Source organism: Mobula birostris, chromosome 4 (assembly GCF_030028105.1).
Source record: "Mobula birostris isolate sMobBir1 chromosome 4, sMobBir1.hap1, whole genome shotgun sequence".
NCBI classification, from domain to species: domain Eukaryota; kingdom Metazoa; phylum Chordata; class Chondrichthyes; order Myliobatiformes; family Myliobatidae; genus Mobula; species Mobula birostris.
Window position 1 is genome coordinate 40,381,025 of NC_092373.1, and position 27,835 is coordinate 40,408,859.

Genomic DNA, 27,835 nt, shown 5'->3' on the forward strand with positions numbered 1-27,835 from the left:
TCTTAACCCCTCATAATTTTGTATACGTCTTCAAATATCCCCTCATTTCCTTGTGCTGCAAGGGATGAAATCTGATCCGTACAATCTTTCCCTATAGCTGAAGTCCTCAAGTCCTGACAACATCCTTGTAAATTTTTTCTGTACGCTTTCAATCTTACTGATATTGTTCTTCTACATTACTGACCAAGACTTTCCCAGTTCACCAAATTAGGTCTCACCAATCACTTATACAACTTGAACTTAACATCCCCACTCCTGGACTCAGTACTCTGAAGGTCAATGTGCCCAACGCTCTTTTTATGACCCTGTCTACCTGCTCTACTTTCAAGGAATCTTGAAATTGGATCTGTATTCCTAGGTCCATTTGTTCTACCACACACCTCAACACCCTTCCATTCATGGTGTGATCTTTACATTGTGTATTTGTGTCACACATCTTTACACAAGCAGTTTAACCACACCGACTTCAAAGAAAGTTCCTCATGCTTATTCAGAATCACAATCAGGCTTAATATCACTGGCATATATCATGACATTTGTTAACTTTACAGCAGCAGTACAATGAAACACATGATACATATAGAGAAATAAAACAGAATTACTGTGAGTATATATAATATGGCTGTTAAGTAGTTAAGTTAAAGCAAGTAGTTAAAAAGACAGAAATAAAAAAGTAGTGAGGTAGAGTTCATAGGTTAAATGTCCATTTAGAGATAGGATGGTGAAGGGGAAGAAGTTGTTCCTGAATCGCTGAGTGCGTGCCTTCAGGCTTCCGTACCTCCTTATCGTAGGATTGTTTTCTGACCAACTCAATTTGACAATGTGGCGCAAATCAAGGAGCAGACTTCTCTAACTGCTTGACTTGTGATAAGAATGCTCCACAATGCTAATGAATGCCTTAAAATGGAACTTGAGACTGACAACCTCACATTGATTCTTAAATACTTGAGACATGCATCAACAAAAACTACTATAAAAAAACTCCAAATGTCCCCATGCTATTTATAGAGCACTGACTCAATCAGCAAATTATGCAGTGATTACAAAGCTTGAAGTGAACCGTTACCGAACATCAAAGAAATGCATTGCATTAGGACCTGTGGAGAAAATTAAAAATGCTCAAGAACCTGTCTGCCACTGGATAGAAAAATGCTTCCATGAGTGTCTGAGACAGAACCATAGAACATTACAGCACAGAAACAGGCCTTTTGGCCCTTCTTGGCTGTGCTGCACCATTTTTCTGCCTAGTCCCACTGACCTGTATCTGGACCATATCCCTCCATACACCTCTCATCCATGTACCTGTCCAAGTTTTTCTTAAATGTTAAAAAAGAACCCGCATTTACCACCTCGTCTGGCAGCTCATTCCATACTCCCACCACTCTCAGTGTGAAGAAGCCCCCCCTAATGTTCCCTTTAAACTTTTCCCCCCTCACCCTTAAACCATGTCCTCTGGGTTTTTTTCTCCCCTAGCCTCAGTGGAAAAAGCCTGCTTGCATTCACTCTATCTATACCCATCACAATTTTATATACATCTATCAAATCTCCCCTCATTCTACGCTCCAGGGAATAAAGTCCTAACCCATTTATCCTTTCTCTGTAACTCAGTTTCTCAAGTCCCGGCAACATCCTTGTAAACCTTCTCTGCAGTCTTTCAACCTTATTAATATCCTTCCTGTAATTTGGTGACCAAAACTGCACACAATACTCCAAACTTGGCCTCACCAATGCTTTATACAACCTCACCATAACATTCCAACTCTTATACTCAATACTTTGATTTATAAAGGCCATTATAAAGATTTGGTTAAAAAAGAAAAAAGAGCTTTCTGCTGACTTCTTTCAAGTGCTAAGGCTTACCATAGCATTTCAGATGACTGTATAACCACAAAAGTGCTTAATCTCTTTAGTTTACTTTAAGCATCCAGTAAGGCAATTCAGATAGAAATGACTCTATAACAGAGTTCGGCACCATTTGTTTCTCTACAACTACATTTGCTACATCAATGAACAGGATTGAGGAGGTGGCTAGCCAACAGTCAGCAGAGAACCAATGGAATTGGTGGTACTACGTGCATCAGTGTGTTCCGGGCTTTTGAACTTGTGCACTGGACTATACAATAGGGATCAGACACAGGTGCATATGGCATCCCACTCCATTACTGGGCTCAATAATACTGTTAGAATGCTGGAGGGGAGGGGAAGGGCTTGCTTTCTGTCACCTACAGCTGAGTTCTCCTAGTATATCCCAGGCAGCAATGCTGGCAACTCCGTGAGGGACATGAAGCCAACAACTCTTAGTGCATCCACAAAGTGTGAGCTGGGTTGACTATTGTCTGGTTCATCACTTTTAGGATATAAAGATCAGTTCAGCCCAAGCATTACTAGTTAGCATACCACTCTGACCACTGATCCTCACAAGTCAGGTTCTTTCAAAAAATGTTTTGAGTTTGAAATGTTGAAATTTAGACACATATTCAATGCCCCCCTTATAGCAGAACTTGAAGATGTCTCCTGGAGATGGCATGGCAGCAGTTCAAATTGCTGAGGTTGCAAAATGTTTTCTAAAATGATATCAAAAATGGCATTGGATGTTCCTCAGAGTGAGTAGATGTAGGTGACTTTACTTTGACCACAGAAATTAAAGTGTTTTGGTCACAGGAATATAAAACATTTAGAGCAGCTAGAGTGAGTGCCTTCTTTGTGTGCACCTGCCCAATTTTTTTCCCCACAGCTTCAAATGGAGGCATTGCAAGTCACAGATTAGTGAACTGAGGCAAAAAGCAAAATGACTGTGACAATGGATTAGTAGTCACTTGTAACTGAGAGCCATAGACCAAAAATAAGCAAATAAATACAAAACTGAAGAAACCTCTAAAAGGCCTATCATTTCCCCCAAATCATTAAACTGTTATAGTTAATATAAAGAAGTATATTGCATCACTTAGAAAAGTAAGAGATAGAAATTTCCAAATCCTGGAAAGCAACTAGTGTTGTGCTTCTCCCAGCCCCCAGTTACATCATTACACCAAAATCAATTCTGCAAACATATTGTTGCAAAAGTATATATAGAAACAAATCTATCCAATTCAGATCCTGAATATGACCTCCAGGCAAAAAAAAAGTGAAAGATGTCAAAAAAGGTGAAATAATTCCATTTAAGTGAGTAAAGCACAATAAAAGACACAATTTTGAAACAGAGTAAGGTAGCAAATGTACAATCACCCTGGTTGTTCATATTAGAGATTTTCTGCAGGTGCAGATTCAAAAGATAAAAGAGCCCGATGAAAGCTCTTTGACCTGAATGCTCTTTTCATAGATGTTGCCTGACCTGCTGAGTGTTTCCAGCATTTTCCAGCACTAGCAGTTTTTGATTTTCAAAAGGAGAAACGTCAGCCTCGACTACTTGTGGAGACTCAAATCAATCTTCTTGTTTAGACGCTTTCTAAATTGTGACGTTGATTGTACAATTGCCACATTGGTCTTAGCAAGCTTTGCTTCTCACAAATGAAATTTTGCAGAACTTTAATTCTCATTTGCATTGAAAGAATCCATCTTACAACCAAGTTAAAATATTCCATGAAAATTTATCTGAATATATTTTGTTCGATATCATCTAGTTGTTGAATACACAACAACAGCAAAAGGTTATCTGCTAATTTAAAACTATCAGGTTCAGTAATAAAAATAATGAAACAATGAGCAGTTCCAGTTTTCATCTTCAGAGCAGTAGCCATGTACTGTATAGACATAGCCTAGGCTGTGCTGTGTAATTTGACCTTGTACATGGATCAAGAAGAGGAAATAACAGGTGTGTTTCGGGGATGGGGGAAATAAAGTACGATAAAAGCCATGTTTTCTTTTCTAAATAGTTGAACTGAAATACATGCAGGGAACATGCTTATGGTTGCTGCATTAGAATCAGACATAATCAGCGTATTTTACATAAGATCAGCCACATCTGGCAGCAACTTCATCAAGACTCTCAGATTGTGGGCAGGCTCTGGAGAATAGATTTTGAAAGAGTGGAAGAAGAAAGAATCGATGGAAAATAAAAACTAATAAATCCAAGCACAGTAATGAAAAAAACGAAGCGATGACAAAAGGTGTGATCTTTGAATGGTTCATTACAGCAAAATCCTAGAAGACCCATTCCTTTTTTTTTAACATTTACTCCCACCTATTAACTCGTGCAGCACTTTAGACAATATGCATTTGTACATCTTGGTTTAATAAATGTCTGAAAAATTAATAAACATTGGTGACATTTGCCATTCATTTAAATATGTAGTATTAATTTTATCTAACAAGAATTTCTAAATTAAGATTCTGGAATGTGGTCATTGTGAAAAGAAGGTGATTTGCTGTGAAATTAGATAGACAGATGCTTTATTGATTTCAAAGGAAATTACAGTATCACAGTAGTACTACAAGTGCACAGATCTAAATATGCAAAGGAAAGTAGAAAGAATAAAAATTAGTTACCACAAACAGTCTATCAGGAGGCTATAGGTTGAATCATGAAAGAGCCTAATGGCTCAGGGGTAAGAACGACATCATTCAGTGCTCTTTGGAGCAGCGCACTTGTCTTAGTCCATTACTAAAAGTGCTCTTCTGTTTAGCCAAGGTGGCTTGCAGAGGGTGAGAAACAGAATTGCCAGGATCTTCCGGAACATCTTTGTTCGACCACAGCCTCCAGTGTGACCAGTTTGACATCTATAACAGAGCCAAGCTTTCTAATCAGTTTATTGGGCCTATTGGCACCTCCAGTGTTGCTGGCACTGCCCCAGCACCAGACCACATAGAAGATTGTACTGGCAACAACAGACTGGTAGAACAAGTGAAGGAGATGTCTGCGTACTCCAAAGGACCTCAGTCTCCTCAGAAGGTAGAGGAAGCTCTGGCCCTTCTTGTACACAGCCTCACTGTTGGTGCTCCACTCAAGTCTGTCATCCAGGTGCGCCCCCAGGTACTTGTAGGTCTTCACCACATCCACGTCCTCACTATCAAGAGTAACAGGGAGCAATACAAGCTTTCTTCCGAAAGACTAAATTAGAGAGACAATCGGATGCACAGCAGTTGTGGCAGGGTATGTGTGCTGTTACCTCCTACTTGGTGAAACACCAGCAAAACAGACAGTGATGTTTCACTCCTCGATAAGCACAATGCGCCTCATGCACACATTGAAAGGGAGGATAGCACTACATTTGTGTAAATCCCCACAGCATTTGGTGACCCTGTGATCTCCGTCTCAGAGGCCAATGCCAGGACATCCTTCAGGAGGGTGAATTCTCTCAAAGTGTCAGGTCCCGATGGTGTACCTGGCCAGGCACTGAAAACCTATGCTGACCAACTAGCGAGAAGGTTTCAAGGACATATTCAACATCTCACTGGTGCGGTCTGAGGTTCCACCTGTTGCAAAAGAAGAGCGATCATATTGGTGCTGAAGAACAGCAGGTGAGCTGCCTCAACAACTGTCAGCAGTAGCACAGCGGTAGACGAGAATTAACTCCTGCCTGAGCAAGGACCTGGGTGCACTACAATTCACCTACTACCACAACAGGTCTACAGGGGATGCAATCTCACAGGTTGTCCACTCTGCAAGGACCTGCTCTGGGACTTCTGTTCTTTATAAAATGACTTGGATGAGGGCGTGGAAGGGTGGGTTAGTAAGTCTGCAGATGACACAAAGGTTGGTTATGTTGTGGATCGTGTGGAAGGTTGTTGAGGGTTAAACCGGCATATTGACAGGATGCAGAGCTGGGCTGAGAAATAGCGGATGGAGTTCAACCTTGAAAAGTATGAAGTGATTCACTTTGAAAGGCCGAATTTAAAGGCAGATTACAGAGTTAGTGACAGAATTATTAACAGTGTAGAGGAATAGAGGGTTTTGGGGGTCCACATCAATAGATTCCTCAAAGGTGCTGCGCAAGTTGATAGACCATAAGATATAGGAGCAGAATTAGGCCATTTGGCCCATCTAGTCTGCTGCATCATTTCATCATGGCTGATCCATTTTCCCTCTCAGCCCCAGTCCCCTGCCTTCTCCCCATAACCCTTCATGCCCTGAATAATCAAGAGCTTATCAATCTCTGCTATAAATATATCCAATTATTTGGCCTCCACAGCTGCCTGTGGCAACTAATTCCACAGATTCACCACTTTCTGGCTAAAGAAATTCCTGCCCATCTGTTCTAAATAGACACCCCTGTACTCTGAGGCAGTGTCCTCTGGTCCTAGACTCCTCCACCATAGGAAACATTCTCTCCACATCCATTCTACTGAAGCCTTTCGACATTCGATAGGTTTCAATGAGATTCCCCTCCCCCCACACTCATTCTTCCGAATTCCAGTGAGTACAGATTCAGAGCAATTAATCAGTCCTCATATGGTAACCCTTTCATTCCTGGAATGATTCTTGTGAACCTCCTCTGCACCCTCTCCAATGTCAGCACATCCTTTCTTAGATAAGTGGCCCAAAACTCCTCACAATACCCCAAGTGAGGCCTTATCAGTGCCCTATAAAGCCTCAGCATTACATCCTTGTTTTTATATTCTAGTTCTCTCAAAATGCATGCTAACATTGCATTTGCCTTCCTTACCACCAACTCAACCTGTACATTAACTCTCAGGGAATCCTGCATGAGGACTCCCAACTCCCCCTGCACCTCAGATTTTTGAATTTTCTGTCCATTTAGAAAATACCTCTATGCTTTTATTTCTTCCACCATACACTTCCTGACACTGTAATTCATCTATTGCTTCTTTGCCCATTCTTCTAATCTGTTTTAAGTCCTTCTGCAGCCTCTCTGCTTCATCAATAGTAGCTGCCCTTCCACCTATCTTCGTATCATTCACAAACATAGCCACAAAGCCATCAACTTCATCATCTAAATCGTTGATACATAACATAAAAAGAAGCGGTCTGAACACCAGTTCTGTGGAATGCCACTAGTTAATGGCAGCCAACCAGAAAAGGCTCCCTTATTTCCTACTCTTTGCCTCCTGCCAACCAGCCAATGCTCTACCCATGCTAGCATCTTTCCTGTAATTCCATGGGCTCTTAACTTGTCAAAGGCCTTCTGAAAATTCAAGTACACAATATCTACTGATTCTCTTTTGTCTATCCTACACATTATTTCCTCAAAGAATTTTAACAGATATGTCAGGCAAGATTTTCCCTTAAGGAAACCATGCTGACTTCAGCCTATTTTATCATATGCCTCCAAGTACCTCCATCCTTAATAGTCGACTCCAACTTCTTCCCAACCACTGTGGTTAGACTAACTGACCTATAACTTCCTTTCTTCTGCCTCTCTCCCTTCTTGAAGACTAGAATGATATTTGCAATTTTGCAGTCCTTTGGAACCATGCTAGAATCTATTGATTCTTGAAAGATCATTACTAATGCCTCCACAATCTCTTCAGCTACCACTATCAGAACCCTGGCGTGTAGTCCATCTTGCCCAGGTGATTTATCTACCTTCAGACCTTTAAGTTTCCCAAGCACCTTCTCCCTAGTAATGGAAACTTCACTCATGTCTGCTCCCATGACACTCTCAAACTGCTGGTATATTGCCAGTGTTGTCCATAGTGAAGACTGACGCAAAATGCTTATTCAATTCATCCGCCATTTCCTTGTCTCCCATTACTACTTCTCCAGCATCATTTTCCAGTGGTTCAATATCCACTCTTGACTCTCGTTTATCCTTTATATGTCTGAAGAAACTTTCGGTATCCTCTTTAATACCATTGGCTGGCTTAGCTTCATATTTCATCTTTTCCCTTCTTGTGGCTTTGTTAATTGCATTCTGCTGGCTTTTAAAAGGTTCCCAATCCTCTAATTTCCCACTAATTTTTGTGCTATTATATGCTCTCTTCTTTGCTTTTATGTTGGCTTTGACTTCCCTTGTCAGCCGCAGTTACATCATCCTGCCTTTAGAATACTTATTTTTCTTTGGGACCTATCTATGCTGTGCCTTCCAAATTGCTCCCCGATCTCCAGCCATTGCAGCTCTGCCATCATCCCTGCTAGTGTCCCATTCCAATCAACTTTGGCCAGCTACTCGCTCATGCCTCTGTAATTCTCTTTAGTCCACTGTAAAACTGATACATCTGACCTTAGCTTAACCATCTCAAATTGTAGGGTCAGTTCTATTATATTATGATTACTGTTGCCTAAGGGTTTCTTTACCTTAAACTCTCTAATCAATTCTGGTCATCGCACAACACCCTATCCAGAATAGCCTATACCATAGTAGGCTCAACCACAAACTGCTCTAAAAAGCCATCTTTTAGGCATTTTACAAATTACCCTATCTTGGGATCCAGCATCAAGCTGATTTTCCCAATTTACCTGCATTTTGAAATCACCCTATGACTATCATATCATTGCCCTTTTGACAAGCCTTTTTATCTATCGTTGTAATTTGGAGCCCACATCCTGGCAATTGTTTGGAGGCCTGTATATAACCCACATCAGGTTCTTTTGACCCTTGCAGTTTCTTAGCTCTACCCCACAAGGATTCTACACCTTCCAGTCACTTTTCTAAGGATTTGAATTTTCTTTACCAGAAGGGCCATCCCAAACCTCTCTGCCTACCTCCCTGTCCTTTCAATACAATCTGTATCCATCGTTGGGTGTTGATCTCCCAACTATAATCTTCCCCCAGCCACGACTTGGTGATACTCATAAAGTCATACCTGCCACTTTTTAACTGTGCTACATGTTTATCTACCTTATTTCCTGTACCGCATGCATTTCACGATAATACCTTCAGTCCTGTATTTATCACCCTTTTTGATTTTGGCCCCCCTTTAAGAGTCATAGAAAAGTACCGCACAGAAACAAGCCATTTAGCCCATCTAACCTAAGCCAAAACCCTTTAAAGTTAACAAATTTTACGACACATGGTGATAATAAACCATATTCTGATTCTAAACTGCTTACTTCCATTGACCTGCACCGGGACCATAGCCCTCCATATCCCTACCATCCATGTACCTATCCAAACTTCTCTTCAACATTGAAATTGAGCTTGCACGCATCACTTGTGCTGGCAACTCATTCTATACTCTTTACATTGCAATTCTTCCCACTGACTGCAATTTTGCCCTATCGTTAGCCTCTCCTTGCTAGCAGTTTCACTACACAGTGCTTCTGTTTGTAAACCAACAGTCCCATCCTCTGCCCTACCTCTCCGGTTCCCATCCTCCTGCCAAATTAGTTTAACCCCCCTGAACAGTTCTAGCAAAGCTACTTGCAAGGATAGTAGTCCTCCCAAGTTCAAATGTAACCCATCCCTTTTGTATAGATCATACCTTCCCCAGAAGAGGTCCCAATGGTCCAGAAATCGGAACCTCTGCCCCCTGCACCAGTTCCTCAACCACACATCATCTGCCAAGTGCTCCTATTCTTATCCTCACTGGGCAGCAAACCAGAGATGACTATCTTGGAGGTCCTGCTTTCCAGCTTTCTACCTAGCTGCATAAAATCTCTCTTCAGGACCACCTCGCCTTTCCAACCTATGTCATTGGTGCCAATATGTACCATGGCTTCTAGGCTGCTCACCATCTCCCTTTAGAATGCCGTGGACCCTATCCAAGACATCCCTGACCCTGGCACCTGGGGGGCAACATACCATTTGTGTGCCTCTATCACTTCCACAGATTCTCATCTCCATTCCTCTGACTATGGAATCTCCTACCACTACTGCAGGCCTCGTCACCTCTCGTTTTCCGAGCCACAGCGCCAGACTCAGTGCCATCGACCCAGTCACTGCAGCTCCCCCCCCACCATAGATCGTCCCCCTCAACAGTGTCCAAAACGATATACTTATTATTGAGGGGAATGGTTACCAGGTACTCTTTACTGGCTGCCCATTTCCCTTCCTACTTCTGACAGTCACCCAGTTACCTGCCTCCTCCTCCTCCTGCCGCTGCTGTTCCTGCCTCATTTTTATTCGCCCTTGCTAATGAATCCCATTCACTGACTGGCCACCATTCAAACTGCTGTGAAATGCTACTTTTTCAATCTTCAATCGTGGACCTGTGTGAAGTTGTCTCTTCTTCGCATGCTCCCATTCACTGATTAGCTGCGGTTCAAACTCTGAAAACTGCCCGTGAAGCGCTGCTTTTTAAAAAATCTTTGTTCACAGACCTGTGTGAAGCCGCCTCTTCTTCTCATGTTCCCGTTGACTGTCTGGCCACAGTTTGAACTTGATAGGGTGGTTAAGGTGTGTTGGCCTTCATTAGTTGAGGGATTGCATTCTGGAGGTAATGTTGCAGCCCTATAAAACGCTGGTTCAACCGCACTACAAGTATTGTGTTCAGTTCCAGTTGCATCATTATAGGAAGGATGTGGAAGCTTTAGAAAGGGTGCAGAGGAGATTTACCTGGATACTGCCTGGATTGGAGGACATGTAATAGGCTGAGTTAGCTGGGGCTTTTTGGAGCAAAGAATGAGAGGTGACTTAATAGAAGAATTACTAACCCACTCCACCACATCTCCTTTAACATCTCCTGCCAGTCACTTTACGTAAGGCACTCCTGTACCTAGCGCCACCTTATGTATGTATAATCAACCCATGTATATAGCTATCTTATGTATTTATATTTATTGTGTTCCTTATCCTGTTGGGATTTTTTTATGCTGCATTGTACCCGGAGTAACAATTATTGGATTTACAGTTGTGCACTGGAAATGACATGAAACAACCTTGAATCTTGAAGAAGTGTACAAGAAGTTAAAAGGCACAGATCAAGTGGACAGTCAGAGACTTTTTCCCCAGTGCAGAAATGGTTAAGATATGAAGACATATTTTTAAGGTGATTGGAGAAAAATAAAGGGGGAATGTTAGAGGCAAGTGATTTTTTTTTACACACAGAGAGTGATGGTTGTATGGAACACACTGCCAGGGATGATGGTTGAGGTAGATACATTAAGGATAGATAAGAGTCTCTTAGATAGGCACATGGATGATAAAAAAAAATTGAAGGAACGTGGGAGGGAAGGGTTAAAAGGTTGGCACAACATCAAGTCTGAAGAGCTTGCACTGTGCTCTAATATCTTTACGCTCTATTAATAAATTTCACATTAAATAGCTCATTTTGCATTTGCTTCTATTCCCAACTTACACAAAAGTAGCTTCATCAATTATTTAGAATCAAGATCAATGAGGAAAAAATGAGTTTAATTTCAATATAATTTGTAAACATACAGAATAGCAAAACCTGATTCATTAATGTTTGCAGGACTGTGGATTTCATTGTGGACTTCGAGAGGGGCAAGTCGGGAGCACACTAGGGTGGCACGGTTGTATAGTGGACAATATAACGCTATTACAACACTGGCAAACCGGGTTCAATTCCACCCCTGCCTATAAGGAATTTGTGACCATGTGGGTTTAGTCCAGGTTCTCTGCTTTCCTCCCAAATTCCAAAGATGCACAAGTTAGTAGGTTCACAAACATGAGAAAATCTGTAGATGCTGGAAATCTAGAGCAACACACACAAAATGCTGGAGGATCTCAGCAGGCCAGGTGGAAAAGAGTCGACGTTTCGGGCCATAACCCTTTTCCGAAGATGCCACCTGCTCTGCTGAGCTCCTCCAGCATCCTGTGTGTGTTGCTCTGAAGTGAGGAGGTTAATTGGTCACGTGGGTGGCAGGGGCTCATTTAGCCAGAAGGGTCATGCCATATCTCAAAATAAAAATATTAAAAAATAAATCAACACCTATTCCTGTTATTGAACAAAGCACATGCTATAAATTAATATTTTTCTATGACTAGTTAGGCTTATTTTTTAAGCTGTTGCTTTCACCTCTTTAATTGTTGACTGCATTGGAAATCACTAACTTGACCTCTGACCCATCCAAGCAGCCAAAGAACTTCCCTGCATTCCTTGATGAATGCTCCATCGGATTCTCTCTACATTATGGATCTGAGTAGCCTAGAGGAAATGAGCAGCATTCCATTTAACATCCAATTATCAATATAGGATGTGCTAATGGCATAAAATATCACTATTGTAAGTGGTCCAATTAATTTCTAAGAGCATGCAAACTCTTTAATGATAACTTGACTCTCTGGGGCATTTTTTTCTGTCTTTAGCACTTTGTGCTGAACCAATGGAATAAAAATCAAAGGGTTTTTATAATGGTCAGATGCTCCGATCATAGTGTATTAAACATACGCAGTAAAGATAAAAATCATCCAATTACCTCAAGATAAAGTGGAGTACAAGTAGTAACATTGAGAAAAGAAGTTTTTGTACATACTTCCAAAGTTAAAGATTTAAGATTAAATTTAGAATGGTGACATTTACATCTATACAAAAAATTACTAACAATTAGAAATCCTGTAGTGTGACAAGCCAATTAACATTATATATAATGGCTAATATAAATACATTTACTGTCAGAAGTTAAAGGTAGTCATCAGATCAAAATATAACACTATTTTCCCAGGTATTCAAGATTCAGTTGATCAAGTATTTTTATTATCAATTTTCATTGTCTAATTACCATGCAACTAACAAATGCTACCTACTGTTGCACTCTGGGTATTATTGTAGATTGTTCTGACTATAGCTTATAAATTTTGCTTATTGCACATGTTCCAAATAACACATGGAATAAAACAAACTACAAACGTTCTCCAGGCATAGGAAACAGAAGGTATTAGTAAAACACAGTTTTTGCAGCATATTAACCAAAAGAAACCGAGTTGAATTCATTGTGAGGCAACTTCTTCCATAAATTTTACCAGTGGGGCATGTCGGTTAGCTTGAGAGCCTTCTTTGTACAGGATTTTCTCAATTACCCCGGTCTTTGGTGCTTTTATTGTATGCTGCAAAAATAAAACAAAACAATTCGTTATCGCCATTCTCTGAAATTTGCAGAGTAAAAATGCCTTTCATCCTGTCTATGTTCATCCACCCAGGTACATTACATCTTTAACTGTATTCCAGATGTTTGTTTCCACTACTCTATTCACAATACATCACATCTAACTGACGAGATGTTGGCGTCAATCCTCAATGAGCTACCCATTAGGCTGAGCTTGTGCCTTCTCATCCGCTGCTGTAATCAGGCCCTAACTGTATTGTAGCTTTACTATTTCCATTAAATTTACTATCCTTTATACCAGCAAACACTTTAAATACCAATACATTTCACACTTGTTCACTAGTGTTGTCATATAATTTATCATTCTATTTGCCTCAATTGCTGCTTTGTAGTCAGGAAGACTGCAGTAGTAAATATCATTCTCAATTTAATCCATACCCATTTCAACACAAATACGTATGTCACTTTTTTTCTTTTTAAATGCAGCCACTTTCATTTTTCTCTACTGCTTCTATAAACATAAACATGTTAAAATGCTTATTTTGTAAATTATGCTTTCCCCAATGTTAAAAAAACAGTAATGTGGCAAGACAGATGAATGACTACAACTTAGACACAGCATATCATACTTTAGAAATATCCAGGTTATGTTTGCTATCATGATCATAAAACTTTTTTGTTGTTATTCTTTCATTGATTTTTCTTAGGAAAGTTTTGCAAAAACAGTAAACTAAGGGAGAGGTTTGGAGAATTTATAAAACTGACTATCATGATGTAACCAGACGTTGTTAACTCAAGATGTTTCAATTAATTCATGATTAAACTTTGTACATGTTGACTTAAACATCCAATTCCTTCATGACACCTCTAAAGATCTGGCTTATGTTACTGGGCTTCTCCCAAGGAAGAAAAAGTATTCAAAGAGTAAATAGGTAGCATCTATTTCTGTAGGTTGTAGAGACTGTTGGGCAGTTTAAGAATTGCAGACACATCTTTCAGCAGTGAATGGAGGAAACATAGAGGGTTGCAGACATTAAACTCCAGAACTGTGGTTGATGGAGGATAATTTGTTAATCTGATATCTGAGATTTGGAAATTATGTTATCTAAAGCATTAAACAAATATGTACAGAATAAGTTCACCAATCAATCAATATCTTAATTATTGATAGTACAGACCTGAGGGGACAAATGGCCTACTGCAATTCTTATGCTCCTAACCCCAGACATAGTCTGGACGTAAACCCTCCACCTCAGTATGCAAGATAATATTTGCTTGCAATGTAATCAATTATAGAATTATGTGACGTAAATATTTCCTTCAGTAACAATTAAGGAATTAACATTCCAAAGTCTGAATACAATGAAATACTACTGAGGAAATAGGTACTGTTTGAGAACTCAGAACCTCCCCTTGGATCTGGATCCTTGGCTTCCTATTCAACAAACTAGCAAGAAGGTTGATGAGGGAAAGGCAGCGGACATTGTCAACATTGACTTCAGCAAGGCCTTTGAGAAAGCTCCAGATGGGAGGCGGGTCCAGAAGGTTAGGTTACTTGGCATTTAGGATGAAGTCATCAACTGGATTCATAGTTGACTTAGCAGGATAAGTTTGGAAAAGGTAGTGGATTGTTGTCTCTCCAACTTAGCTGATAATGTGATAAACTGAATCAGCAAATTTGAGGATGACACCATAGTGACGAAGGCTATCAAAGCATGCAAAGTGATCTAGACCAGCTGGGAAAGTGGGCTGAAAAATGGCATATGAAATTTAATGCAGGCAAGTGTGAGGTTTTTCATTCTGGCCGGACAAACCAGGGTAAGACTTACAGTGAATGGTAAGGCACTGAGGTGTCCAGTGGAACAAAGGGATCTGGGAATACAGACCCATAATTCCTTTAAAGTGGCATCACAGGTAGATAGAGTTGTAAAGAGAATGTTTGGCACATTGGCTTTCATAAATCAGGGCATTAAGTTGGTTATTATGCTGAAGTTGTATAAAATGTTGGTGAGGCCAAATATGAAGCATTGTATATAGTCCTGATCACACACCTACAGGAAAGATATCAATAAGCTTGACAGTGTGTAGAGAAAATGTAATCAGTAAGTACAGGCAGCAACATCTCCATCATGATTATCCTCAACACTAGTCCCTTACTTTATCCCCTATATAATTGTGACTGTGTGGCAAGATTCTGCTCTAACTCCATCTATGAGTTCACAGATGTCACAGCCGTAGTGAACCAGATCTCAAACAATGATAAGCCAGACAAGATAACTTTACACTCAATGTCAAAACAAAAGAGCTGGTCATTGACTTTAGGAAACAGGGCAGAGTATATTTCAATGATGCTTAGGCAGAAATTGTTGAGAGTTTCAAGTTCCTAGGTGTAAATATCTCCAATAGCTTGTTCTGATCTGTTCTGATCTGATCCAACCATGGCCAAGAAAACACATCAGCACCTCGACTTTCACAAAAAGCTGAAGAAATATGGCAGGTCCTCGATGACCTTCATCAATTTTTACGGATGCACCTTAGAAAGTATCCTTCCTGGATACTTCACAGCTTGGTATAGCAACTGCTCTGCCCAGGACCAGAAGAAATTGCAGAGATGTGGTCACAGCCCAGTCAATGGCAAAATTCAGCCTCCCCTCTAATGACCACATCCACACTTGCAGTTGCCCCAGGTCGGTAACCAACATAATCCAGGAACCCTCCCACTTACATCATTCTCTTTTCTCTCCCCTGCCATGTGGCAGAAGATACAAAAAATTGAAAACCTGTATCTCTAGGCTTCAGGACGACTTCCATCCCACTGTTATAAGAACACTTGAATAGACCTCTTGTACAGTATCTCCTGTGTGGTGGTGAGTATATTGCCGGTTTGCATCATGCCTGATTGGAAACACCAAAGCCCTTGAACAGAAAACCCTATAAAAAGTAGTAGACATGGCCCAGGCCATCCTGGGTAATGCCCTCCCCACTATTAAGCATACCCTCACAGAGAAAAAGCAGCATCCACCATCAAAGATCCACACTACCCACCCATGCTCTATTCTTGCTGCTGCCATCAGTAAGATAGTACAGGAGCCTCAGGACCATCTCCACCAGGTTCAAGAACAGTTATTAATGCTCAATCATCAGGTTCTTGAACCAGTGGGGATAACTTCACTCTCCCCATCACTGAACTGTTCCCATAATGAATGGACTCACTTTCATCTCACGTTCTCAATATTTATTGCATATTTATTATTATTATTGCTTATGTAGGTGCACAGTTTGTTGTTTTTCTCACATTGTTTGTTTATCTGTTCTGCTGGGTGTGGTCTTCCATTGATTCTGTTATATTTCTTGGATTTACTGTATATGCCCGCAAGAAAATGAATCTCAGGGTTGTATATGGTGACATATATATGTACTTTAAGAATAAATTCACTTTTAACCTTGAAGTTTGTATAATATAGTTGAACTCTCAATCTGTCATGGCTCTTGCACTTCATTTGTCTACTCAATGCACCTTTGTTTGGAATGATAGTCATAGTCATACTTTATTGATCCCGAGGGAAATTGGTTTTTGTTACAACAGTTGCACCATAAATAATTAAATAGTAATAAAACCATAAATAATTAAGTAGTAATATGTAAATTATGCCAGGAAATAAGTCCAGGACCAGCCTATTGGCTCAGGGTGTCTGACCCTTCAAGGGAGGAGTTGTAAAGTTTGATGATTTAGAGGAACAGCATGCAAAACAAAGCTTTTAACTGTGTCTCAGTACATGTGACAGTAATAAACGGATACGAAGATGGCAGGATTCCTCACCTCCATTTTCATGGCTATCATTACCATTAACGGATCTCCAGCTTGCACGTGGTCACCCTCTTTAACAAACACCTGAAAAGCACGAACAGGAATTTAGCCAGAAGTGTCTGTGTTCACAGCGCAGAATGCAACTGGAGTACCAGTTTCAAATATGTTATTTGTTCTTCCACTCAATATATCCACAGCTGTTATATTGCATTCCAAAAGTCTTAATCTTTCAGATGTCTCTTATCAAAGCATGAAAGCAGAGTTCAGCAGAGGAGGACAAAGGGCTTAATTAGGAAGGGGAAAAAAGATTATGAGAGAAAACTGGCAGGGAACATAAAAACTGACTGTAAAAGCTTTTATAGATATGTAAAAAGGAAAAGACTGGTAAAGACAAATGTAGGTCCCCTACGGACAGAAACAGGTGAATTGATGATGGGGAGCAAGGACATGGCAGACCAATTGAATAATTACTTTGGTTCTGTCTTCACTAAGGAGGACATAAATAATCTTCCCAAAATAGTAGGGGACAGAGGGTCCAGTGAGATGGAGGAACTGAGTGAAATACATGTTAGTAGGGAAGTGGTGTTAGGTAAATTGAAGGGATTAAAGGCAGATAAATCCCCAGGGCCAGATGGTCTGCATCCTAGAGTGCTTAAGGAAGTAGCCCAAGAAATAGTGGATGCATTAGTGATAATTTTTCAAAACTCGTTAGATTCTGGACTAGTTCCTGAGGATTGGAGGGTGGCTAATGTAACCCCACTTTTTAAAAAAGGAGGGAGAGAGAAACCGGGGAATTATAGACCGGTTAGCCTAACGTCGGTGGTGGGGAAACTGCTGGAGTCAGTTATCAAAGATGTGATAACAGCACATTTGGAAAACGGTGAAATCATCGGACAAAGTCAGCATGGATTTGTGAAAGGAAAATCATGTCTGACGAATCTCATAGAATTTTTTGAGGATGTAACTAGTAGAGTGGATAGGGCAGAACCAGTGGATGTGGTATATTTGGATTTTCAAAAGGCTTTTGACAAGGTCCCACACAGGAGATTAGTGTGCAAACTTAAAGCACACGGTATTGGGGGTAAGGTATTGATGTGGATAGAGAATTGGTTAGCAGACAGGAAGCAAAGAGTGGGAATAAACGGGACCTTTTCAGAATGGCAGGCAGTGACTAGTGGGGTACCGCAAGGCTCAGTGCTGGGACCCCAGTTGTTTACAATATATATTAATGACTTGGATGAGGGAATTAAATGCAGCATCTCCAAGTTTGCGGATGACACGAAGCTGGGTGGCAGTATTAGCTGTGAGGAGGGTGCTAAGGGGATGCAGAGTGACTTGGATAGGTTGGGTGAGTGGGCAAATTCATGGCAGATGCAATTTAATGTGGATAAATGTGAAGTTATCTACTTTGGTGGCAAAAATAGGAAAACAGATTATTATCTGAATGGTGGCCGATTAGGAAAAGGGGAGGTGCAACGCGACCTGGGTGTCATTATACACCAGTCATTGAAAGTGGGCATGCAGGTACAGCAGGCGGTGAAAAAGGCGAATGGTATGCCTTCATTTATAGCGAGAGGATTCGAGTACAGGAGCAGGGAGGTACTACTGCAGTTGCACAAGGCCTTGGTGAGACCACACCTGCAGTATTGTGTGCAGTTTTGGTCCCCTAATCTGAGGAAAGACATCCTTGCCATAGAGGGAGTACAAAGAAGGTTCACCAGATTGATTCCTGGGATGGTAGGACTTTCATATGAAGAAAGACTGGATGAACTGGGCTTGTACTCATTGGAATTTAGAAGATTGAGGGGGGATCTGATTGAAACGTATAAAATCCTAAAGGGATTGGACAGGCTGGATGCAGGAAGATTGTTCCCGATGTTGGGGAAGTCCAGAACAAGGGGTCACAGTTTGAGGATAAAGGGGAAGCCTTTTAGGACCAAAATTAGGAAAAACTTCTTCACACAGAGAGTGGTGAATCTGTGGAATTCTCTGCCACAGGAAACAGTTGAGGCCAGTTCATTGGCTATATTTAAGAGGGAGTTATATATGGCCCTTGTGGTTACGGGGATCAGGGGGTATGGAGGGAAGGCTGGGACGGGGTTCTGAGTTGGATGATCAGCCATGATCATAATAAATGGCGGTGCAGGCTCAAAGGGCCGAATGGCCTACTCCTGCACCTATTTTCTATGTTTCTATGCTTCTATAATATCTGACGTGATCTAATCTAAGACATTGTGAGTACTCAGCCAGAAGTGCCATTGTCTTATGCAGAGTGATAAAGATCTCCTTCTGTACCTTTCTCTATGAAGTTGCAGGATCTGATATATTGTGCCAGTCTGTTATTACCTTTAAGTTAAAATGAAACCCAACACCACCCCTTCTCCATTCCCTGAGGGAATTAAAGGTTCAAAGGTTCATTTATTATCAAAGCATGTGTCTCTATAAAACTCCAAAATTTGTATTCTCCAGGTAGCCACGAAACAAAGAAAGAATGTAAGACCATAAGACACAGGAGCAGAATTAGGCCATTCACCCCATCAAGTCCGCTCCACCACTTAAAAAACATGGAAGTTATTCAGCGAGAAACATTAAACACACTCCCCCCCCCCCGCCACACTGTTCAAAAAAGAAAGGCACCCCGATCGTCAAACCCCTGAAACAAACCTCCCCCCGCATAAAACTGAACAGGAACATCGACCACTGGAAAAAACCCTCCCCCGCACAAAACTAACAGAATACCATCCCCAAACGCCCTCCCCTCGCACAACAAAACTGAATTAATCACAGTTTGCAAAGTGTGGACGGTAGAACCTGAAGAAAATCCAACACAATGGTAACCTTTCTTCATAATATATATATTTTTTTACAGGTTGGAGTGAACACGTTTCACTATAGCACTCACTACAATAGGACGAATCTGAAAATACACAGTAACAGTCAACAAACATGGTAATTACTCTTCCATATCTATTAGCAATTATAATCTGTTGAGGTGAATGTCAGGAATCAGCCTGTCATTTAATCTCAATTGGAAACAACAACCAATACATGTACAAAATCAACAAGCTAATTCACTCACTAACAACTACTATTTGCATACAACCTTTCCCTTTATGCTATGTTGCTAGGCATTTTAAAGGATAGGTGGTGAATAAATAGGACCAAAAACTACTGGACCGTTGCAAAAGCTGATTATTTCCCAATAATTTCCTCCTGAGAAGTAAGGCTGCAAATTTCATGACCTTTGCATGACTTTTATTCATACGAAATAGCTGATTAGAACTCCACAAGCACTTAGGAGTTGGGGGGGGGAGAGGGGAAATGCAGTCATGCTAAGTGTTATTCAAATGCTGAAGACAAATAACAAAAAGAGTAAAGACTAAGGTAAAGAATTAGGCATCCATTAGTCTCATGAGACCATGGATTTGCGCCTTGGAAGGTTTCCAGGGCGCAGGCCTGGGCAAGGTTGGATGGAAGACCAGCATTTGCCCATGCTGCAAGTCTCCCCTCTCCACGCCACCGATGTTATCCAAGGGAAGGGCATTAGGACCCACGCAGCTTGGCACCGGTGTTGTTACAGAGCAATGTGTGGTAAAGTGCCTTGCTCAAGGACACACACGCTGCCTCAGCCAAGGCTCGAACTTGCGACCTACAAATCACTAGACGAATGCCTTAACCATTTGGCCACGCCAACACAAGGTAGAGAATTAATCAAAGGAAATACAAGAAATTGTGGTAAAATTAGTTCAAGTTATGGCACAGGAATAGAATTATCAGAAGTTTCTATGGAAGGGCAACCAATCCACCTTTTCCCAACACCCCTGCATTTCTAAAGTTCACATAACTGAAAGTGAGTTTAAACCCACTTTCGGCAAATGCTGGGAATGCTAAAAAGACTCAATAGCTAACTTCACTTATGGACCTTGGACACAATTTGTCACCTTGACCAAAATTAAAAATATCTAGTATTTTCATCAAATTCTTTTATAAACACAGAGTTCTGCCCATGTGATTCCAATGACTGCATTTTATTTGATTCCAGTATAAGCAACTAATCACAAATTAATTTCTAGTTTATTAAGTCTAGCTACTTCCACCACTGCAATGTCTAGTTCAAGTATTACTCCTCAACTTAAACATTTTCACTCTTGTTTTCAAATCCCTTCATTCCCTCATCTTTCACAATGTCCAAGACCCTCTGCAGTCCCCAGCACTTTAACTATCTACGTGCCTCCAACCTTAGCCTCATGCTCATCCCTGATTTTGGACGTTGCACAGAAAGTGGGTGTGCATCTGGCTGCAAAGGGATATAAACTCCTTAACGTTCGCTACCTTTAGCTAATGCTTCCTTGAAATTGCTCCTTAAAACCTAATATTTTGATATAGTAATTTGCCTTAGTATCTCATTACGTGATTTGATATGTTAATATTCTTTCTTTATTATCTTTTTATTGATTTAAAAGGAACATAAGTACAAACAAGAGAATTATCTCAAATATATATATCAATAACAATACAAACCGAGATTAAGGTAGACATTATCAAAATCATACATATTGTTAAGCTAGTATAAAATATATAATAAAAAAAGAAAACAGCAATTCTCCTCTTATCAGTTCATGAAGAGTAAAGATGAAGAGGAGAGAAAAACATTGAATTTTAAATGAAGAAAAAAAACACTACACTATATAAAAAAACAAAAAAAAAGGATATAATGTTAACATTCTTATAAAATATTTAGGTCATTTTGCTCTGTTAAAGAGTTCAAAAGGCTTTTAGATGGACACATAAATATGCAGAGGGATTATTGACTTGTATAGGCAGAAGGGGCTAGTTTAGTTAGGGTTTTAACTAGCTTGGCACAACATCCTGGGTTAAAGGGTCTTTTCCAGAGTTGCATATACACTATGTTCTATATAGAATCATAAAGTCCTTTAACACTACAGTACAGAAACAGGCCATTCAGCCAGTCCAGTCCGTGCAAACTATAAATCTGCCTAGTTCCATCAACCTGCACCCAGACCATAGATTTCCATACCCTTCCCAACCACGTACTTATCCAAATTTCTCTTAAATGTTGAAATCGAACCCACATCCACCATTTCCGCTGGCAGCTTGTTCCACACTCTCATCCACCCTCTGAGTGAAGCTTTAAACATTGTACCTTTCACTCTTAACCTATAACCTCTAGTTCTAGTCTCACCCTGCCTCAGTGGAAAAAGCCTTCTTGCATTTACCCTATCTATACCCCTCATAATTTTGTAATACCGCTATCAAATATCACCCCTCCCCCATTCTCCTAAGTTTCGGGCAATTAAGTTTTAAACTATTCAACTCTTCTCAAAAACTCAGGTCCTCAAGTCCCGGCAACACCTTTGTAAATTTTCTCTACACTTTCAATCTTATTGCTATCTTTCTTGTGGACTGGTGACCAGAACTGCACACAATACTCCAAATGATGACCTCACCAATGTCTTATACAACTAAACATAACATCTCAACTCCTGTACTCAGTACATTGATTTGTGAAAGCCAATGTGCCAAAAGGTCTCCTTATGACCTTATCTGCCTGCGGCGCCACTTTCAAGGAATTATGGATCTGTACTCCCAGAACCCTCTGTTCTAGCACTCACCTCAGTGGCCTCCATCCACTGTGTAAATCTTACCCTGTTTTTATTCCTGCTAAAGTGCAATACCTTAACACTTGCCTGCATTAAAATCTATCTGCCATTTTTCAGCTCATTTTGCCAGCAGATCTAGATCACTTTGAAAGCTTTGATAGCCTTCCTCACTGTCACTATGGCCCCAGTCTTGGTGGCATCCTCAAATTTGCTGATCCAGTTCAACACATGATCATCTAAGTCATTATTACCGATAACGTAAACAACACACCCAGCACTGACCCCAGTGGCACACTACTTGTCACAGGCCTCTGGTCAGAGAGGCAACCATCTACTACCACTCTCTGGCTAATCCTGATAAACCAATGTCTAATCCAATTTACTACCTCATCCTGAATGCCAAGCGACTGAAACTTCCTTATCAACCTCCCAAGAAGCACCTTGTCAAAGGCCTTGCTAAAGTCCATGTGGACAACATCCACTGCCTTGCCTTTATACACTTCCCTGGTAACTTACTCGAAAAGCTTCCTAAGGTTGTTAGACATGACCCACAAAGCCATGTTGACTATCGCTAATCAGTCCATGTCTATGCAAATACTTACATATCTGGTCCCTCAGAATACTTTCCAATATATTATAGAAATTGCTTGCTTCATACCTTGCAGTTCCTGGAGGAACCAATTCATAAAGGGAATTAGTTTCATAGGAGCCAACAGCTCTTCATAATAACTTTGTGGCCAGTTCTGGAAAATAGTCTAGAAAATGTATTTTTTCTGGCGGTTCAGTATGGAAAGTAATGTAGGTCACCTTAACCCTGTCTTAAATGATACTTAAAGAACAACTTATCAATTCAAAGTCATAATGTTACCTTTTCAATAGTTCCAGTCATTGGTGCCACTGCTGCTCCCTCAGCCCCAGAGGCATCAATTCCAGCTAAATATTTTGGCACAGGTCTACTGAACTGTGCAGTCCCTTCCTAAAATAAAGATCAAAAACCATCAAACATATGCTGCAATAATTATATCTGGAATATAGAAATGGAACTTGGCAAGTTGTGCTCTCTCTCTCCCTCTCACTGGTGGGTGACAAGATTGTTGCCAATTCCCAGGTCACAGAACTTGGGAAAAAAAAGTGGCAAGACAGATTTTTAACACCATAAATCAGCGCGTTGTTTTGTTACGTCTCCCCTCTTGCTGTGAAAGGGGACGCCTTTATTAGGGAGAGAGAGAGAAGGAGCCTGTAGCATGTAGAATTGTCAGAATGATTAGTTTTTGTTGTACTGCAGATCATGATATTTATTTGGGGTCTTACTATTGCTTGCTTGGTGGGTGGACAGTGCTGACGCTTTTTTTGCGGAAGTGGGTGGGGGTGGGGGTGGGGGAGGGTTGTTGCTTTGCTGCTGCTTGTGTGTGGGGGGGTGTAGAGGGGTTTGGGGTTCTAACATTTTTACTGTCACTCATTCTTTGGGGAAACTCCTGTTTTCATGGATGTCTGCAAAGAAAAAGAATTTCTGGATGTACATTATAGACACACACACACACACACACACACAGTTGAAATAAAAATAATGCAAAAAGGACATGTCTTTTTCCCTTTATTAGGGGAAGGGGGGAGAGAGAGAGAGACTGTAGCATGTTGAATTGTTGGGAGAACGATTAGTTTTTGTTGTACTGCAGATCATGGTCTTTATTGGGGGCTTTGCTAATGTTCGCTTGGTAGGTGGAGGGTGCTGATGCCTTTTTGCGGACTTGGGTGAGGTGGGGGAATATATAGACTAGAATTGAAAGAAGTAGCTCTTACCATTGAAAACAAGTGAACGCTGTTGTCTGTGATCACCACTTTAGATCTTGAAAGAATCCCATTTACTGAAGACTCCAAATATGTGGCATCCCCCTCTGTGTTAAGTTTCCCAAATACATGGAAATCCTGTCCATCAATCTGAGGTACAAGCAAAATTTCAAATTTAAATCTAACCTCTTATGTTTCAAGAGATTGATACAACAAACCATTTAACAATTCCAATTTTATCTTGAATTAACCCACAAATCTCATTTGTTCTTCCATTTTGATAGTGAATCATTCACTCACAGAATCAGAAGAGTCTGAGTTTGAATTATTCTAGCAAAGAGTCATCACATTTAAAGTATGACAAATGGTTCTTTCTACAATATTTGATTACATGGCTGCTACTGGATCTCAATGTTGCGTTCTTCCCTATCCATCTAAGATCATAAATATAAAAAAAAAATCATTTTCTAACTCCAAAAGGAAGGTTAATGCACTTATCAAAAATAATGATTACATTAGGATATTGGATGGTTGAACAGTTGCCAAAACTCTTAACAAAATATTGCTGTTTGTTGCTAGTATGTTTAACTATACAACTGGCAATTTAATTTTAGGTAGATAACAAACAACTTTAACTAAAACCCCAAATCCCATTACAATTTTAAAATTATTAATCTTAGATTTAAAAGATTTCGGGAGAGGAGATCAAAGTTAAGATTCTCTAAAAATGACACCAATTAATTTTGGCCCCATCAATTCTACAAGGAAAGTCATAATCAATATATAAAGAATTAAACAATAAAAAAAGCAATTTAATTCTTAGAATAATCATTCAACAACAAATTGCAGCTTCAAAACCTCAAAGCTGCTTTAAGTTGTCCCACTGGGTAAATTCAACACTTGCATTATCATAGTCTTACATAGCAGGAAGATTCAAGATCTACACTTCATTTGTATTATATTGATCAGTCAGTGCTAACAGCGCATAACTTGACTTATTTGAAAGTTCATTTATGGATGCCATATTAATGGCTCCTAGGGTGGGGCAGATCATTCCACCAATGCTCATTGTCTATCTATACACACAAAAAATAACACAAATGTGGCTCTAGATTTAGCCTTGACCACTCTCAGAATGGGAAGAATGAGAAAATTATAAGGCCTCTCGGGAAGATAGAGAAATAGAATGGGTAAATGCAAAGAGAAAGAAGCACTTTATACCCATCAACTGTACCAACTGAAGAAAAATCTGTCTAACTTGACATTGCTTTTCAAAAACTCTCAATTATAAGCTCACCTGAATACTATAAGTCCCATCATTGTTATATGCAACTTCAATATTCATCCCTTGTTTAGGATGTTGGGGGAGGGAAGCCAAAAGAAACAAACACAAATATTAAACTCTGCAATGGTAATGCATTTTAAAATTATATATGTCAAGCCAATGCTCATTGAATAAAATATATCTTTTCTGATAAAGTACTACACTTTTAGATTCAGCTATGTGGCGTTGTATTATTTGTACATTGTAGGAAATGTGATTATGACTACTAGGGTGTATATTTTATCTTCATCCTGTAGCATGTATTGTATGTAGTTTGAACTTGTTTTTATATCCCAGAGTTTTCAAACAGATGACTGTTATTATACTGATAGTGGAGGTCATCTTACATAATCCAAAAGATTCTGGAATTGCAGATTAGAAAGTAACAAATATGACTACTCTATTTATGAAAAGAAGGAAAATAAAACAGTGAGCTATTGACCTGTTAGTCAAATTTCATAGTAGAGAAAATAATGTAACCTACAAGAAACACAGAAAGTGCTGGAGGAACAGCAGGTCAGAGAGTATCTGTGGAAATGGATAAACTATAAACGTTTTAGGCCGAGACTGTTCATCAGGACTTGATGTCAATCTTAATGTAATCCATACCCAAGGATGTAACAGCAAAAACCATGAGAAGTAGGTCTGGACAGAGTCAACATATATTTATGAAAGGAAAATCATGTCAGATTGATCTGCTGGAGTTCTTTGAGAATGCAAATAGTAGGATTGATGATGAGGAAATGAGTGGACATGGTGCATTTAACTTTTCAAAAGGTTTTTAATAAGGTTCCAACAGGAGGTTGGTCAATAAGGTTAGAGCAGATGGAATTGGAGGAGAATATAAGAAATGCATTTCAGTCAGAAAGCCAAGAATGGGAATACATATTTCTCGGTGTGGTATGCTGTGATTACTCAAGTACTGCTGGAATTGTTGGATGGACTCCAGAAGTAACAGCATATGACTAAATCTAAATGACTCAAAGGTTGGGGGTGTTGTGGATAGTGTGGAGGGCTGTCAGAAGTTACAGCGGGACATTGATAGGATGCAAAACTGGGCTGAGAAGTGGCAGATGGAGTCCAACCCAGATAAGTGTGAGGTGGTTAATTTTGGTAGGTCAAATATGATGGCAGAATATCGTATTAATGGTAAGACTCTTTGCAGTGTGGAGGATCAGAGGGATCTTGGGGTCCGAGTCCATAGAACACTCAAAGCAGCTGCACAGGTTGACTATGTGGTTAAGGCGGCGTACCATGTATTGGCCTTCATCAATCGTGGAATTGAATTTAGGAGCCGAGAGGTAATGGTGCAGCTATATAGGACCATGGTCAGACCCCACTTGGAGTACTGTGCTCAGTTCTGGTCGCCTCAGTACAGAAAGGATAGAAAACCACTGAAAGGGTGCAGAGGAGATTTACAAGGATATTGCCTGGATTGGGGAGCATGCTTTATGAGAATAGGTTGAGTGAACTCGGCCTTTTCTCCTTGGAGCGACGGAGGATGAGAGGTGACCTGACAGAGGTGTATAAGATGATGAGAGGCATTGATCGCGTGGATAGTCAAAGGCTTTTTCCCAGGGCTGAAATGGTTGCCACAAGGGGACACAGGTTTAAGGTGCTGGGGAGTAGGTACAGAGGGGATGTCAGGGGTAAGTTTTTTACTCAGAGACTGGTGAATGCGTGGAATGGGCTGCCGGCAACGGTGGTGGAGGCGGATACGATAGGGTCTTTTAAGAGACTTTTAGATAGGTACATGGATCTTAGTGAAATAGAGGGCTATAGGTAAGCTTAGTAATTTCTAAGGTAGGGACATGTTCGGCACAACTCTGTGGGCCGTAGGGCCTGTATTATGCCATAGGTTTTCTATGCTTCTATGTTTCTAAATCAATGAGCGGACCAAATGGTTTACTTATAAGTTTTCCAATGATATTAAACTAGATGGGAATGTCAGTATGGAGGATGGAAAGATGCTTGGGAATGTAGGGAAACTGAACGATTGGACGAGAATGTAGAAGATGTAATATAATGTGGAAATATGTGAGACTATCTACTCTGGAGCATAAAACAGTATTTTTTAAATGGTGAAAGACAGAGTAATGTTGATATTCAAAGGGCCCAGATATGTTTGTACACATTCACTGAAAGCAAACAAGAAAGTAAATGATGTCTTAGCCTTCAGTGTGAGAGTATTTGAGGAAAGGTTGGGAGAATGTGGGTGGTGTGCACTCCCAGATAATTGGTTAGATTGAAATTTTTCCAATATGTGAAGCTGTATCACCTGCACATGTACCAAGTATTGTGTCAAAAATCCTGTTGATTTTTTTTACTTGATTTTTGTGACAGCAAATTTTATTGTGTCTCAAATTTTTGGGTAGTGATTTGTGAATCCTATAATCCCAAATTACCGTAACTGAATCAAAATCAGCATCAGGTTTATTATCACCGTC

The 27,835-nt window shown here is 40.2% G+C and overlaps 1 protein-coding gene across 7 annotated transcripts in view; it reads right to left on the minus strand.

Moving 5' to 3' along the window:
• mccc1 (methylcrotonyl-CoA carboxylase subunit) overlaps positions 1 to 27,835 on the minus strand; it is a 118,886-nt gene that overhangs the window by 28,127 nt on the left and 62,924 nt on the right. For 5 of the 7 annotated variants that reach the window (XM_072255225.1, XM_072255221.1, XM_072255222.1 and 2 more), the window contains 5 exons: positions 25,362 to 25,411; positions 24,077 to 24,214; positions 23,145 to 23,252; positions 16,668 to 16,739; positions 12,765 to 12,848 (listed from right to left, as the gene is read on the minus strand). In XM_072255225.1, coding sequence (XP_072111326.1) covers positions 12,765 to 12,848; positions 16,668 to 16,739; positions 23,145 to 23,252; positions 24,077 to 24,214; positions 25,362 to 25,411 — 452 coding nt within the window. Of the gene's footprint in view, positions 1 to 4,006; positions 5,413 to 11,173; positions 12,849 to 16,667; positions 16,740 to 23,144; positions 23,253 to 24,076; positions 24,215 to 25,361; positions 25,412 to 27,835 lie in introns of those variants that run through there. The other 2 variants (XM_072255224.1, XM_072255223.1) reach the window with 2 other exon arrangements.